This window comes from Procambarus clarkii, chromosome 1, assembly GCF_040958095.1.
Source record: "Procambarus clarkii isolate CNS0578487 chromosome 1, FALCON_Pclarkii_2.0, whole genome shotgun sequence".
NCBI classification, from domain to species: domain Eukaryota; kingdom Metazoa; phylum Arthropoda; class Malacostraca; order Decapoda; family Cambaridae; genus Procambarus; species Procambarus clarkii.
In genome coordinates this window covers 38,518,805-38,534,401 of record NC_091150.1, presented here as the reverse complement: position 1 = coordinate 38,534,401, position 15,597 = coordinate 38,518,805, and the positions used below count along the sequence as shown (strand labels likewise).

General features: G+C 42.2%; 1 protein-coding gene across 6 annotated transcripts in view; it reads left to right on the top strand.

Moving 5' to 3' along the window:
- The window catches only part of LOC123770042 (microtubule-associated protein futsch), a 128,509-nt gene that overhangs the window by 88,025 nt on the left and 24,887 nt on the right, over positions 1 to 15,597 (top strand). For 4 of the 6 annotated variants that reach the window (XM_069335849.1, XM_045761771.2, XM_045761696.2 and 1 more), the window contains 4 exons: positions 2,261 to 2,414; positions 4,384 to 4,546; positions 9,980 to 10,165; positions 10,409 to 10,588. In XM_069335849.1, coding sequence (XP_069191950.1) covers positions 2,261 to 2,414; positions 4,384 to 4,546; positions 9,980 to 10,165; positions 10,409 to 10,588 — 683 coding nt within the window. Of the gene's footprint in view, positions 1 to 2,260; positions 2,415 to 4,383; positions 4,547 to 9,979; positions 10,166 to 10,408; positions 10,589 to 15,597 lie in introns of those variants that run through there. The other 2 variants (XM_069335702.1, XM_045761910.2) reach the window with 2 other exon arrangements.

Sequence of the window (15,597 nt, the reverse complement as noted above, 5' to 3'; positions counted from 1 at the left end):
GGTGTTTTCCATAGATATTTTCAAGAATAGCTGAATATCTTCCAGACTAATGGACACTCTTTGAGGCTGGCTGAATCTCTTCCTGTGTGGGACCTTAGAAAGCGATCTTTTCACGCCTACCTTACAAATTGATCTTTTCCTGTAATCTCTTCAAGACTCAGTAAGGTTTTACAAGCTTGGCTACATACCACCTACAGGTACTAATGCCAAGGGTGTATGTGAGTGTGTTATTTGCAAGCACACAGAACAAAGAAACAGGAAGCATAAATCTATCTGTACCTAGTGCAACAAGAGCGAAGTCGCGCTGTGTACCATGGACTACTTCGTTGATTATTACTCACTTCCGAAGTATTGAGTGTGTAATACAGTGTGTAACTATAAATAGTGTGTGAAACTACATATTGTAATTTTAGTAAATTTTTAACAAGTAATATTGCAACAATAAACATTTATTGTGGACACATGTATCACAGTTCCATGGAACATTATGAACGTTCTACTGTATGCATATTGTAAAGGACACAAATATGCATCATATACAATAAAAAAAAAACTGCATTGGAAATACATAGAACAAATAATTGAAAATATATTTGTGGCTACACCTGGTGCTTAAATGACCCGCGCGACTGTGTATGGGCGAGTCACGCACGGGCGACCAGCCCCTGATGATGTCACAGCGCACCTTGTCCACGTCCCCACAGCCAAAGTAAGTGGAATTTGGTATTTATTTTTACATAGACATGTTCAGGAAAGGGAATTTATCATTTTACGAAGGAAAAGAATTTTTGGGAACACTTTATTTCATGCGCACGGGGAATTTCACAATAAACTTGGCGCAGCATGGTGGTTAAAGATATAACCTGAATCTATCAAATGGGTTGAATCTAACACATGAACAAGAAAATGAGCTGCCATATCTTGTGTGACAATTCCTTAAGAATCAGCAGCCCAGCCTCGTAGACAATAATCAATAATCTTTATTAATTATAAAGAATCTCCTTATATAAATACAGTACATCTTGAATAATGAGTCAGAAGCATTATATTAGCATACCTGTCATCTTGTTTTATATTACATGTCGGGCATTTTCAGACAAAGCACGGGAATAGGGGTCTTGAAAGGAATGTGATATTGTTTTAGATCATGGGGAACTAAAAAATGTTTGAAAAACACTGCTATAAAGTACCTGTACTGTCTTTACTTTATATTTGCAAATATACTATAGTATATGTTCTAAGGTAATTTACTTGTGCTAAATATTTATACAGTATTTGTAAATGTGATTATGTAAAAATTGATATGAGCACCTTACAAATCAAGATATTCACTTGTATTCATAATGAAAGTTAAAAATTTCTTGTTATATAATATGGTTGTAGGCCGATAGTGAGAAGCCATTTTGATCCAGAATACTTTATCGGTCTTCTAATGTGCTTGATGATGGAAATTAGTTACCTTCTGACGGTCAGCATTATGAGCTGCTCTTGAAATTTGCAAGTTAAAACAAACCACAAATAATATTCCATATTCAATTATTGTGGTGATAGTAATTATGAGGAAGTTTGAGTACTGTACTATAGGGAGATGTGCACTATAGGGAGATGTGTTGGCAGTTGCATGTAGACCTAGTGGTGGCTAGAGCTTGCAGAGTTATTTTAATTTATTTTCTGCTGTATGAACTAGCATTTAATGGAATTTATGATGGATATTTTTTAACACTAACGTTGAAAAATATTCTCTGATATTTATCAAATCAATATTTAGCAGAATGTTTGGCACTGTAGTATCTCGTTGATACTAGTATGGAGTTTATTATAGCTTGGCATTATCAATGCTTATTGTCTTGTAGATATTTACTCCATTCATATCAGTATAAAGCCAAAATTTGTATGCTCTGAATATTGTCGATTTTGAATTAAGACTTTGGAAATTGGCTTCAATTTTGGCAAATGAGTTGTTTTGTTTTGCACTGGATGAAAATGGAAACCCCAGCTTCACTGTTGTTAGCTAATAAAGGTCCTCAGCTTTCTCATTTTAAGGAGCATATTCCTGTTTGAATGTATATTTTTACTAATAATCAGCAGTTTTATTCTTGGCTTTAAGCTCAATTTAAATTATTTTATTGATTTTAATTTTAATGAATTAGTAGTGTATAAAACTCATTTTCACATTTCTCATACTTTACTGGAAATGTACCTGTTATTGCAAAGTCCTGCACCCAGATTACTAAATGAATAAAAATTTTTACTTTTGCAGGAACTGTAGAAGTTCAAGAGCAAGCAGTTGTTTCCATCAGCTACCGCCGCTGGTCCAGTGTTCACCTGCTCCACCATCAACACTGCTTTCATTCTTCACCTCAACACAAGCGCTTCTCTCAAGACATGGAAAACATTAAAGGCAAAGATATGAGGTAAAAACTCAAATGATTGGACTTGCAGGAAAAAAATGTGAAGACAAAATTTAATGATAATGTATTTTATGATTAGAATTAGTGTGTGAAGATATCTGTTATGATGCTGTTATGATCTGGGTGTACTCATGTCGGAAGACCTTACCTTTAAAGAACACAATAAAGTAGCCGTCACAACTGCAAGAAAAATGACAGGTTGGATAACAAGAACTTTTCACACTAGAGATGCTGTACCGATGATGATACTTTTCAAAACGCTTGTGCTCTCTAGAGTGGAGTACTGCTGCACAATGACAGCCCCTTTCAAAGCTGGAGAAATATCTGCCCTGGAGAGCGTGCAGAGATCCTTTACTGCTAGAATCCACTCAGTAAAACATCTAAATTACTGGGACCGACTAAAGAGCCTAAATCTGTACTCCCTTGAGCGCAGGCAGGAGAGATACATAATAATTTACACGTGGAAAATAATTGAGGGGCTGGTCCCAAACCTGCACACAGAAATAACATCACATGAGACCAGAAGACATGGCAGGATGTGCAGAATACCCCCATTGAAAAGCAGAGGTGCAACAGGTACTCTGAGAGAGAACTCTATCAACATCAGAGGCCCGAGACTGTTCAACACGATTCCACTACACATAAGGGGCATAACTGGCAGACCCCTCACAGTGTTCAAGAGAGAACTGGATAAGCACCTCCAAAGGATACCTGATCAACCAGGCTGTGACTCATACATCAGGCTGCGAGCAGCCGCGTCTAACAGCCTGGCTGATCAGTCCAGCAACCAGGAGGCCTGGTCGACGACCAGGCCGCGGGGACACTAAGCCCCGGAAGCACCTCAAGGCAAGGTAACCACATACATACAATGTGAATAGCTATGGCAGAAGTTAGAGAACCAAAATTTCATATTAACAATCTGGATCATATTCCAGCCCTGATCTAGGTTTTGGCATACTTAGACCCATAAATGATATATAAGCAATAAATTTTGGTCAAATAAATATTAAATAGCCTGTGAAAAAGCATTTTTGTGGTTCTGACCTCCCCACTGGACTTTGACACAGTCATAAACAGCATATCCATGCAATCTGCACCAGACCTGGAATCCTGAGATTCTATATTCATGAAGAATTGCAAAAAATCAATATCACAGGCCCTAAAAAATTTTTGGAGATACAGCCTAGATACTGGTGTTTTCCCTGACTTACTTAAACAGTAGAGATCACACCACTTCACAAAGTAGGTAGTAAAGCAGCTACACAAATTATAGACTAGTAGCTTTAACATCACATAACATAGAAATCTTTGAAAGAGTGCTAAAAAACAAAAATAAAATACTTGGAATTAGTGTCTACATAACCCTGGGCAACATAGATTCAAAACCGGGTACTCGTGCCTCTCACAATTGTTAGACCACAATGACATGGTCTTAGATGCCTTGGAATACATGTAAAATGTAATATATGCACAAGATTTCACAAAAGTTTTAGACAAATGGGACGATGGTGTTATTGTACACAAAATGCGTACAACAACACCAACATTTCTTTTAACAGGCTCCCCGGCATCCCTCCCACCCCCCGGTCGGCGTTGTCTTTCGTGTATTTTGACATCCAGCCTAAGAACTGCAGGTTGGGTCGCCGGCACGAGGGTCTGGGGCTTCCCCTTCCCCCTCCCAGGGAGGGGTGGGTTGCGCAGACTGTGGCGCAGCAACATGATGACATCATGCTCGTTTGCTAATTTTCGTTTAGAGAGTTCTATCCACTCGTTTGGCTTTCGGTAGCAATAATCTCACTCGAATAGGGGGTTTGTTTTGGGGCGTTTACCTTTCTGGGTTTGCCCCACAAAACCCAATTTTGTGGGGCAATCAGGTATCAAAATTGGTTCATTATATAGAGGGACCTGTTAAAAGGAAAACCAGATTTTGAAAGTTGCACTGTATATGTTTTATCCTTATTTTATTTTACAGGTCAGCCGTAAGTGTCGAGCCGACTCATGTAGAAATTATTGATGAATACGGAGGTCAGCACCGTCTAGACCTGAAGATACTAGCTACAGATGATACCTGGGGAGCACCATCCCTGCTTTCTGCTAAGGTTCATGATGGCAAGGGCTCGGCAGTCTTCTCGCAGGTGACATAATGAATTAATACCTATTAAACAAATTAGCTTGTCTTTGATTTAATAATACACTAATATATATATTTTTATTCTGTTGCCTTTTTAATTTGCATGTACAGTATTTACAACTTGGTGCAAGATGTGCAATGCTAGGCTGATCTTGGATCAATGGTTACGAGATTATCACTCACCAGAACTGCTTAGTGTATAAACATGTAGATTGTAATATATAACATATCTGTCCAGCATAATAATAGCATGAACAGTACAGTATGTTTTAGTGCCTAAAGAATATATTATTATGCACATATTAACGACACAAATTTGTTGTGTGTATAAATGTTCTATACAATTTATTATAGATAGTTCTCAAATTACACACTATTGCATAATAAAACTGCAAAAAAAGCAGTGAGAAAACAATGAAATGAATCGGTATAAATATATTCGTGGCAACTCCCACTGACCGCCTGACCCAGACGACCTCCCTCAGGGTGCCACATCCCAACCCGTCCTTTTTAAAATTTTGTTGCTTTTTGCTTGTATGTACGCTTTGGCCAAAAATGAACATACAGGGGTACCTCGGATTATGAGCGTCCTTGTTTACGAGTTTTTCAGATTAAGAGCAGGATTTGCTCGGAAAATTTACTTAGGAATACGAGCGTTGCCTTGAAATACGAGGGTGTTGATACGCGTACAAGCCGACCTAGCGCGTGGTGGCACGGCGATCGCCTCTCAGTTTACCAGTGCCTTGCGCCCAGTGACTATCCCGCCTGAATTCTTCACCAGGATTTACAGTGCTTTGTTGGATTTTTAGCCATTTGAGCATAAAAGTTATTATATATCTCACAATAGGTCCCAAGAAAGCCAGTGGTAAGGTTCAACCTAAGAAAATAGTTGTGAGTAGAGGCAGTAGAGGATGTTCCTTCCTCATTAAGAAAATGTGTGAAATACAGTATGGGAAGAACTGCAAAGTTTTGCTGAAAAAACTCACCCAGATAAAGCTATAGCAGGCCTTTGCATTGACCTTTTAATTGACAATGTGATGTCTTACTACAGACAAGTGTTAAAATGCAGGGAAAAACAAATGTCTTTAGACAGTTTCTTAGTAAGACAAGCAAGCAGTGAGCCACAAGCACGTCCTATTGGTATGCAGGCAAAACGTGCCAGAGAATGCACTCCAGAGAGGTCCTTACTGTCTGATGTTATAATGTGAGGGGACTCCCCTTCCAAACAGTAACACCTCTCCTCCTTCCCCCTCCTCACCATCTTCCATACGCCAACAGGAGTCATCAGCAAGGGAAAGTAATAACTTGAACATACTTTTGTAGTGTAGATTTCGATGAATTGTTATAAAATTTAATCTGAAGTGAGGTTTTTGGGTAGTCAGGAACTGATTAATTCATTTCCCATTATTTCTTATGGGGAAATTAGCTTCGGTTTACAAGTTTTTGGATTACGAGTTGTCTCCAGGAACGGATTAAACTCTTAAACTGAGGTACCCCTGTACAGTAATTTGAAATGAAATTGGCTCACGAAAGTGATGTACTGTCCTGTTTTCTGTTTTGAGTCCTCCAGCTTACTCGGTTAGGGCAGGAGAGGAAACATTCAATTAACGGTTTTCATGACTTTTGTAACCTTAGGAGAACTTCTAGCCCTCCTAACCTACCAGTGAACTGTGCGGGAGCCTGAACTTTGCGATGATGGTCTACTCGCCGGGTCGAGTTTGGCTTCGTCTTCGGGACGTCCCTTCCACCTCTGTCGGGATCGCTGGGTTCGACCCCAAGGGGACTTGCGTTGGCTGCTGCGTCACCAGCTTCCTCTTCGGGTTTTTCGGGGTTCAGTGCCTTTGCTCCTGCCCAAGCCCTCACTCGATGTGTTCACGGATGTGTCGTCTCTCGGCTGGGGGTTTGTGACCAGTGCCCACCAGGCTGGCCAGGGGCAGTGAGGTCCGTCCTTCAGTCGGGCCCACATCCCGGTGCGGGAGTTCGTGGCGGTGTGGTTTGCTGTTCAAAGGCTTCGGGTCACCCGCGGATCAACGATCCGGCTCCATTCGGACTGCTCCCCAGTGGTTCATTGCCTGAACTGAGGTGGTTCGTTGCGGTCCTTGGCTCTTTGGGGTTGGTCGCTTTGAGTGACTCGTCTGCTGAGTTCTCGGGGTTTGGCTCTCCTGGCAGTTCACGTTCGGGTTGTGTCCAACATCTTGGCAGATGGCCTGTCTCATTTCATTCAACCTGTTCACAGAATGGATGGTCAACGCCGACTCCTCCTGGCTCTGCCAGACGTTTGGGCGCCCGGAGCTGGACCTCTTCTCGTCGGCATGGTTGCGGCACCTTCCGCTGTATGTGATGCCCTTCCCCGTCTGCGAGGCTGTCGGGGTCGATGCCTTTCGGCAGGACTGGTCGAGGTGGGGGTTCCTGTACCTCTTTCCCCCGGTTCAGCTGGTGCTCCAGGTTCGACTCGCTTCGAGACTTACCATGGGAGAGTTGTCCTCTTGGCCCATTGGTGGTCGGCCCAGCTGTGGTTTCAGGGGCTGCTTGCTCGGTGTCCAAACCTGGAGGTTTTCTCGCTGCTCCGCCTCATTCAGTAGATCAGGCCGGTGCATCACGTGGCTGGTTCAATCTTCTCCTCGAGTCTTCGCGTATGGAGGGAGCCGGTCGGCCGAGCGGACAGCACACTGGACTTGTGATCCTGGGTTCGATCCTAGGCGCCGGCGAGAAACAACGGGCAGAGTTTCTTTCACCCTATGCCCCTGTTACCTAGCAGTAAAATAGGTACCTGGGTGTTAGTCAGCTGTCACGGGCTGCTTCCTGGGGGTGGAGGCCTGGTCGAAGACCGGGCCGCGGGGACACTAAAAGCCCCGAAATCATCTCAAGATAACCTCAAGGTATGGTATTTTTTACTTGAGTTTATCGACATCTCTACGGTGATCAGTTGGCTTCCTTGTTAGTGTCCTACCTGTGTGTTTTGTCTCGGCGGCAGTATGAAGTTTCCTGGTGGTCCTTTCGTTTCTTTTTGACTCTTTGTTGTTGTACTTCGTTTTCGGTTTGGGTGGTGTTGTCCTTTTCTCTCTCTTGGTTGTTTCAGGACCATCATCTTATGCCAAATACTGTCACCTCGTATCGTGCGGCACTGGCGGAGCCGCTTCAGCTTGCTTTCTTTATAGATGTTACTTTTGTGCCGTTTCGCAAGCTTTTTCTTGCATTGGTTCACCTTCGGCCTGCTCATCTGCCACCTGAGCCATCCTGGTCATTGGACAGAGTGCTCTCTTATCTCTCTTCTCCTCGGTTTGTTGTGGTCCCCTTCGGTTCAGGATTGTTTCTCGAAGTCTCTTCCTGTTGGCATTGGCCTCTGGGGTCAGGTAGGGGAGCTTCATGCTTTCCTTCGACGCAGGGGTTTCTGCTCTTTCGGTCGTGGAGATTGGTTTGTTCGCCTGCAGCCATCTCCTCCTTTTCTGGCGAAGAATGAGACGGCTGCTTTCTGCAGGGGTCTTTGGGTCATTGATGCTTGGTTGGTCAGGCCGGGGGGTGCATCATGTTTTGTGTCCGGTTGCGCCCCTCCGCCGTTATTTGTGCGCTATGGCTTTTGTGTCCGGGGACGTGCTTTGGATTGATCCAGTTTCTGTTCTTCCCTATTCGCGGGTACGGGTCTCCCAGGTTGTCCGCAAGGTTATTAAGTTTAGCCAGCCTGCGGTCTATCCTCATGATTTTTGTAAGTTCGCTGCTCTTGCTGCCGTCTTTGGCAACATGTCCTGAGCTGACATTCGGGTGTGGGGATTTTGGCAGTTGAACAGGGTCTTACCTGCGCGCTACCTTGTGAACGTTCCTTGGCCTAGTCGGGCCTGTGTCGCTTTGGGTCGGCGGTTGCAGCCAGTTGTCTCGACTTTGGGTTGAGGAGTGAGCAGCAACCACCTCCGGGTAAGTCCCTCTGTTTTTTCTCTGTGGGTAGTTACCAGTGTTGAATGTAATGAAACGCCATTTTTTGGGTGAGACCCGGAGGCTTCCCGGCAACCCTTCCTTTCCCCCGGTCAGCTTTTTTTTTTTTTCTTATTTTGATGTCCAGCCTAAGAACTGAGCCCTCAATATTGAGGGATCTATTAATTCTTTGTAGATTGCTGGCATGGGAGCCGGTCGGCCGAGCGGACAGCACGTTGGACTTGTGATCCTGTGGTCCTGGGTTCGATCCCAGGCGCCGGCGAGAAACAATGGGCAGAGTTTCTTTCACCCTATGCCCCTGTTACCTAGCAGTAAAATAGGTACCTGGGTGTTAGTCAGCTGTCACGGGCTGCTTCCTGGGGGTGGAGGCCTGGTCGAGGACCGGGCCACGGGGACACTAAAGCCCCGAAATCATCTCAAGATAACCTCAAGATGGGGGTCTGGGTCTCCCCCCTTCCCCCTCCCAGGGAGGGGGGAGCTGTGCAGACAGCGGTGCAGCGACGTGTGACGTCATACTTATTAGCTCGTTTTTGTTTGGGGAGTTCTATTCACTTCTTTGGCTTTTCGTAGAAATTTTCACCAGAATATTGGTTTGTTTTGGGATGCTTACCTTTCTGGGTGCCTGACCCGGTCAATGGCAGACATAGAATGCTTTCAACCACACGGGGGGTTTCTATAGGCCATTGCTCCCTCCTTATTTCTGAGGGAGCCAGGTTCTGGCTCATGGTCCCCAGTAAGCCCACAGAACTCCATACACATGACTGATACCAAAGTCTGACATTAGCATATTAGCCTGGATAGCTCCGGGGAGCCTCCGAGTCTCACCCAGAAAATGGGGTTTCATTACATACAACACTAGTTTTTTGGCCATATGGGCAAACGGCCAAATTCACACATAATTTGAAAGAGACGAAATTTGTAAGAGGACAGGTTTGCTCATCCATCAGTGATCCTGAATCAGTGACGTCATTGTGATTTTCTTCTCTCCACCACAGCCAAAGTAAGCTATGCAATTTTTTTTAATTTCTTGTGAGCAGGGAATCATTTTAACAATACTGTATCTGATGAAAAAAATTGCATCATTTGACAGAGTGGTAGGAAGACAGAACTCTGCAAGCATAGCTCTCATCCTGTAATTATATTTAGGTAATTATACAGGAAGTATATTATTACACTGAACTGTATAATGTGTTGATCATTTTGTAAGCTGTCTGATAACACTTCTTCCATTAGTATTTGGGGGCTCAAATCCATCTTATTTAAATTCTCGATATACCCATGGTATATACATCATACCTTTGCAATTTAACATGTATTTCTCGAGGGTCATCCCTCGAGAAACAAGAAATGTAACAAGAAATTATGTATAGAATATATTCAGATAATAGATCCTTTAACTCACTCTTTTAGAATCTTTACATGAATGTAGCAAACTTCACTTATATAGTATGTGTGTGTAATACATTTTAGACAGTGATGTTATATCAAAGGTTTGCACTATCTTTCACAGGTGCATTTGGAGCGTGATCCAAGAGAATGTTTTGCTACTTCCGGAGTCATTAGTAAGCTTGCCATTAGCAATGAAGCCCGACTGGAGATATTGAGGGATCTATTGTCCACTGAACTCTCTCTCGATACCACAATGTCCTCCACAGTTACTACCTATAGTCCAGCATATTTCTTGGGAAGGCATGAGGTTTGTGTTCTCAAGAAACTAGAAATACCAGATCCTTTATATATCAAATTTATTTTTTATTACACTTGTTCTCTGTTTGGAACCTGTGACACTGAAGCATGATTTATATTACAAATTATTTAATAAGAATGCAAAAATTTTTGTTGATAGAGCTGTTAATAGATCTACATGTTAAGTAGATCTTTTGATTCTTATGGTTATTTACCCATGTTCTTTATTTTTCAAAAAATTCTCTTGTTCCAGCTGAAGCAAACTCTCCTAAATACATTGAAACCACACATGGAGGGCCAGGAACTGAAGAGGCCTCAGCTGACTATCCAGTTTGTGACCTCAGGGATGGCAGCCAGACAAGCAGATGAGACTGTGTTACCACTTCTCATGAGTGCTTGCCCTTTGACTTTTTCTACTGTTAAGTATTTTGAGGTACATTACTTTGCATAATTTATTTTGGCATGTTTAAATTGGCTACTGAATGGTTCAGTTTGATTAGCCAAGTTACATAATCAAGGCTTTCATACCAATATCATTATCATCCTTTTAACCTGCATGGGGTTGAGAGGCATTTACCCAGATAAGATTGAGAGATATTGTATTAAAAGTTAATTAAAGATTTTAATTGTGGCACCTGTCCTTTTCACACTTCGTCTAGAGACAAAGTGGAAAAAATGCTCAAGGAGCTAAATAAGAACAAAGCAGTTGGTCCAGATGGAGTTTCACCATGGGTTCTGAGAGAATGTGCACCTGAGCTCAGCATTCCACTTCAACTGATTTTTTAGGCATCCCTGTTTACAAGAGTTGTAGCTGATGTGTGGAAAAAGGCTAACATAGTTTCAATCTACAAAAGTGGAAGCAGGGAAGACCCCCTTAATTATAGACCTGTATCATTGACAAGTGTAATAGTCAAAATATTGGAAAAAATAATTAAAACTAAATGGGTAGAACACTTGGAGAGAAATGATATAATATCAGACAGACAGTATGGTTTTCGATCTGGAAGATCCTGTGTATCGAAGTTACTCAGTTTCTATGATCGAGCAACAGAGATATTACAGGAAAGAGATGGTTGGGTTGACTGCATCTATCTGAACCTAAAAAAGGCTTTCGACAGAGTTCCACATAAGAGGTTGTTCTGGAAACTGGAAAATATTGGAGGGGTGACAGGTAAGCTTCTAACATGGACGAAAAATTTTCTGAATGATAGAAAAATGAGGGCAGTGATCAGAGGCAATGTATCGGACTGGAGAAATGTCACAAGTGGAGTACCACAGGGTTCAGTTCTTGCACCAGTGATATTTATTGTCTACATAAATGATCTATCAGTTGGTATACAGAATTATATGAACATGCTTGCTGATGATGCTAAGATAATAGGAAGGATAAGAAACTTAGATGATTGTCATGCCCTTCAAGATGACCTGGACAAAATAAGTATATGGAGCACCACTTGGCAAATGGAATTTAATTTTAATAAATGCCATGTTATGGAATGTGGAATAGGAGAACATAGACCCCACACAACCTATATATTATGTGAGAAATCTTTAAAGAATTCTGATAAAGAAAGAGATCTACGGGTGGTTCTAGATAGAAAACTATCACCTGAGGACCACATAAAGAATATTGTACGAGGAGCCTATGCCACGCTTTCTAACTTCAGAATTGCTTTTAAATACATGGATGGCGATATACTAAAGAAATTGTTCACTACTTTTGTTAGGCCAAAGCTAGAATATGCAGCGGTTGTGTGGTGCCCATATCTTAAGAAGCACATCAACAAACTGGAAAAGGTGCAAAGACACCCTACTAAGTGGCTCCCAGAACTGAAGGGCAAGAGCTATGATGAGAGGTTAGAGGCATTAAATATGCCAAAACTAGAAGACAGAAGAAAAAGAGGTGATATGATCACTACATACAAAATAGTAACAGGAATTGATAAAATCGATAGGGAAGATTTCCTGAGACCTGGAACTTTAAGAACAAGAGGTCATAGATTTAAACTGGCTAAACACAGATGCCGAAGAAATATAAGAAAACTTTCGCAAAGAGAGTGGTAGACGGTTGGAACAAGTTAGGTGAGAAGGTGGTGGAGGCCAAGACCGTCAGTAGTTTCAAAGCGTTATATGACAAAGAGTGCTGGGAAGACGGGACACCACGAGCGTAGCTCTCATCCTGTAACTACACTTAGGTAATTACTGCTTTAGTCAGTAGCATCTCTGAAAAATAGCACCACTAAACTCAGGCAAATTATCCACTGCAGGTACCTCAATCTCTTCATAGATTGGGTGTAAGGTACTTCCTGTGAGTTGTCGTAGGCAAAATACTAGTCATTAATTCTTTAGCAAAGTGGTTCCACTCAGGCTGTTCAGGTGCCATTCAGTCATATTTGAACTGAACATTTGCAAGGTTTCCAAGATTGTTTCCTTTATTTAACCAAAGATGTCAGTGCATCCTTGTGGATGGGCATATCATAGCTACTACTCTCTGAGATGAAGACCTGTATCTGTAGCTGGATGCTAAGTCTGAGCTTGAATTTATATTTATATTTTAAATTGGGCTGTGTTGAAAAGGTGGCCATGAAAAATTTGCCCTTTGTCAAAATTTACTTCAATTTAATCAATAACAACAGAAACACTACCTTATCTATCACTGGTAATTTACATTATACAGTATAGAGAGGTGAAACATTTAACACTTTCACTCGCCGACTCTACCCTGTGTAAATTTCCCCTTGTGCGTCGTTCGTTTTGCGCGACCGCGCAGCGACACTTAAATGTTTATACTCCTTTTGGTCTGCTCACCTTAAATTTCCATGTATGTATTTAAGTTTGGCATCATTTTGTTCGCAAGAGAATGCTCTAGAGAAATATATCTATGAAATTTCTCCAAAGCTGACGTGAGACCCACAACAAATAAAAAACTGTGGCGATCATTAGCCGTGAGCGCCAAACTGCGATGAAATGTTCATGCTCTTTTCAGGTCTGTCAGCCCCAGAATTGGTCCATGTCGTTAATTTTGGTAACACTGTGATTGCAATAAAATTCCCTACACGGACATATGAATACAAAATACAAATCATGGGCTTCCCACCCGCAAGACCGGGGAAGTTGCCCAAGGGTTACCCGTTACCGCACACCCAACTGCACATCGGCTACACAACTACTGAAAAGTTTATACTCTTTTCGTGTTTCTGACCTTCATTTTCGATGTACGAGTTTTATTTTGGTATCAATGTGTTGCCATTGAAATGTTCTAGAGGAACATATGTATAACATGTCACCAAAGCTAACGTGATGCCAGCACCAAATAAAAAGTTAAGTCATTTGTTAGCCGTTCACGCCAAACAGCGCGAACATGTTGCTACTCTTTTTAGGTTTATCAGGTCCAAACGTGTTCGACATCGTTCTTTTTTTGTATCACTGTGATCGCAATAAAATTTCCTACAGACATATGCATATAAATTAGACAACATGGGCGCGCCTCATCCGCAACAACCCCTAAAGTCATCGAAGCCTTACCCGCTACACCCAATACAATACACCAGACAAACACATACAGTTTGCTAACAGAAGTTTTTGTGCAAAATTGTTCATTGTGGTGTCAAATTATTCACAATAAAATGCTCTAAATAGAAAGACAAATATAAGCAATAACAACCACAATATATATAAGCAATACCAATAATAAAGTACTGTATAAAGACTAAAATCGGCAAAGTTACCCGTGAGCGTGCAAAATCTGTCAAATGTATATACTCGTTTCAGTTTTCTCACCTTATTTCTCGTGCTACATGGTTCATTTTGGTATCATCGTGTTCGCAATAGAATTCTCTTTAGGGGTATATGCATATAATGTCTAAAAGCCCGGATTGACTCCCCACAGCAAAGCCTAAAGTCGGCCAAGTTACTTATGAATGAGCACCAATTGGCACACCTGCAGACTAATGTATATACTCATTCAGTTTGATAACATAAATTTTCGTGCTACGTCCTTCAGTTTGGTATCAAATTGTTTGCAATAAAAAGGCATGTGTTTTAAAGCTAGTCCCATAATAATAGAACAATGAATAGAATTTTAATAAATATTTTAACTTTTTGGACACTTTTTGACACTCATCACCACAAAATTATTTATATCTTTCCAGTGTTCTGACATCAATTTTCATGTTACGTCTTTCATTTTGGTATCAAATTGTGCACAGTCTAAAGGCGCTCATTTTGAAACCACTCCCAGATTGATCGGATAAAATTAAAATTTTTAACAAATATTTTAATGAGTGACGATGGACCTTGTCACCCGAGACGAATCAGGAGAAAAATGAGTGACGACGTTTGATGTCATCGGAGTGCGAAAGTGTTAATCACAGACACACTGTCACCTCCAGTTTGGTGAGATTGTAAGTCTGCCCCAAGGGTGTAGCAGTGTAAGAGCACTTGTCAATGGCGCTTAATTAAAATTCAAGATAAAATAATGACTAGTATTGCCAGGAGTGTATGAACCATGTGGAAAATCCATTTTGAAGTTGGACATGTTATATATGCGGCCTTTGGAAAAAACTAAAATTACAACTCAGATTGATAGTACCTTTCTTATTGAAGTTTCTTCTCTGGAAGAAAATGCTAAGATCTGCAGAATAATACAAGTTTCAGGTGCTACCTTTTAATGTGATCCACATGCCACTTGAAGCCTAAGCTGGTGTGTGGTGTTCTTTCATGAACTACTATTGCAATACTCTGAGGAAAGACTTGAGGGGAAGTTTCAGAGCAAACTGGTTTGAGCAAACTGGTTTCATTTCTTTTAGGGGAGTTACCTGCGTACTGTGTCTGGGGATGCGCTTTGGGTTGATCCGGTTCCCCTCGTTCCCTGTTTCAGGGCTGTTTCAGGGGTCTCCCAGATCATTCGTACAGTTTTTAAGTCTTCCAGCCTGCGGTCTGTCCTTGCGCCTGTGCTGTTCGGACATTTGCAGCTTTTGCTGCTGTGTTGGTGATGTCTAGGGCTCATTTCGGGCGCAGGGATTTGAGGGTCGCACAGGTTCTTGGCCGCCCATTCTTTATGCGCATCTGCTCCTGTGCATTCTTGTTGCCTTGGGTCGCAGGTTGCAGCCTGTTATCTTGGTTTCGCATTGCGGAGTTTATGGCGGCTGCCTCCCGGGTCAGCCCTTTCTTTTCCTTCTCTTTGGGTACGAAGCTCCAGGGAGCCGTAGGGGCTTCCCACAGAAAACCAGAGTTGAATGTAATGAAACGCCATTTTCTGGGTGAGCCCCGGAGGCTTCCTGGCAACCCTCCCTCCCTCCCTCCTACCAGTCGGGTTTTTTTTCGCTTTGGTTGAAGCTTAGCTTTCGAACTGATGCTAGGCAGCCGGCGCGGTAGGTCTGGGGCTGTCCCCCTCCCCCTCTCGGGGCGGGGAGGGCTGCGCGGACGATCGGCGCGGCAGTG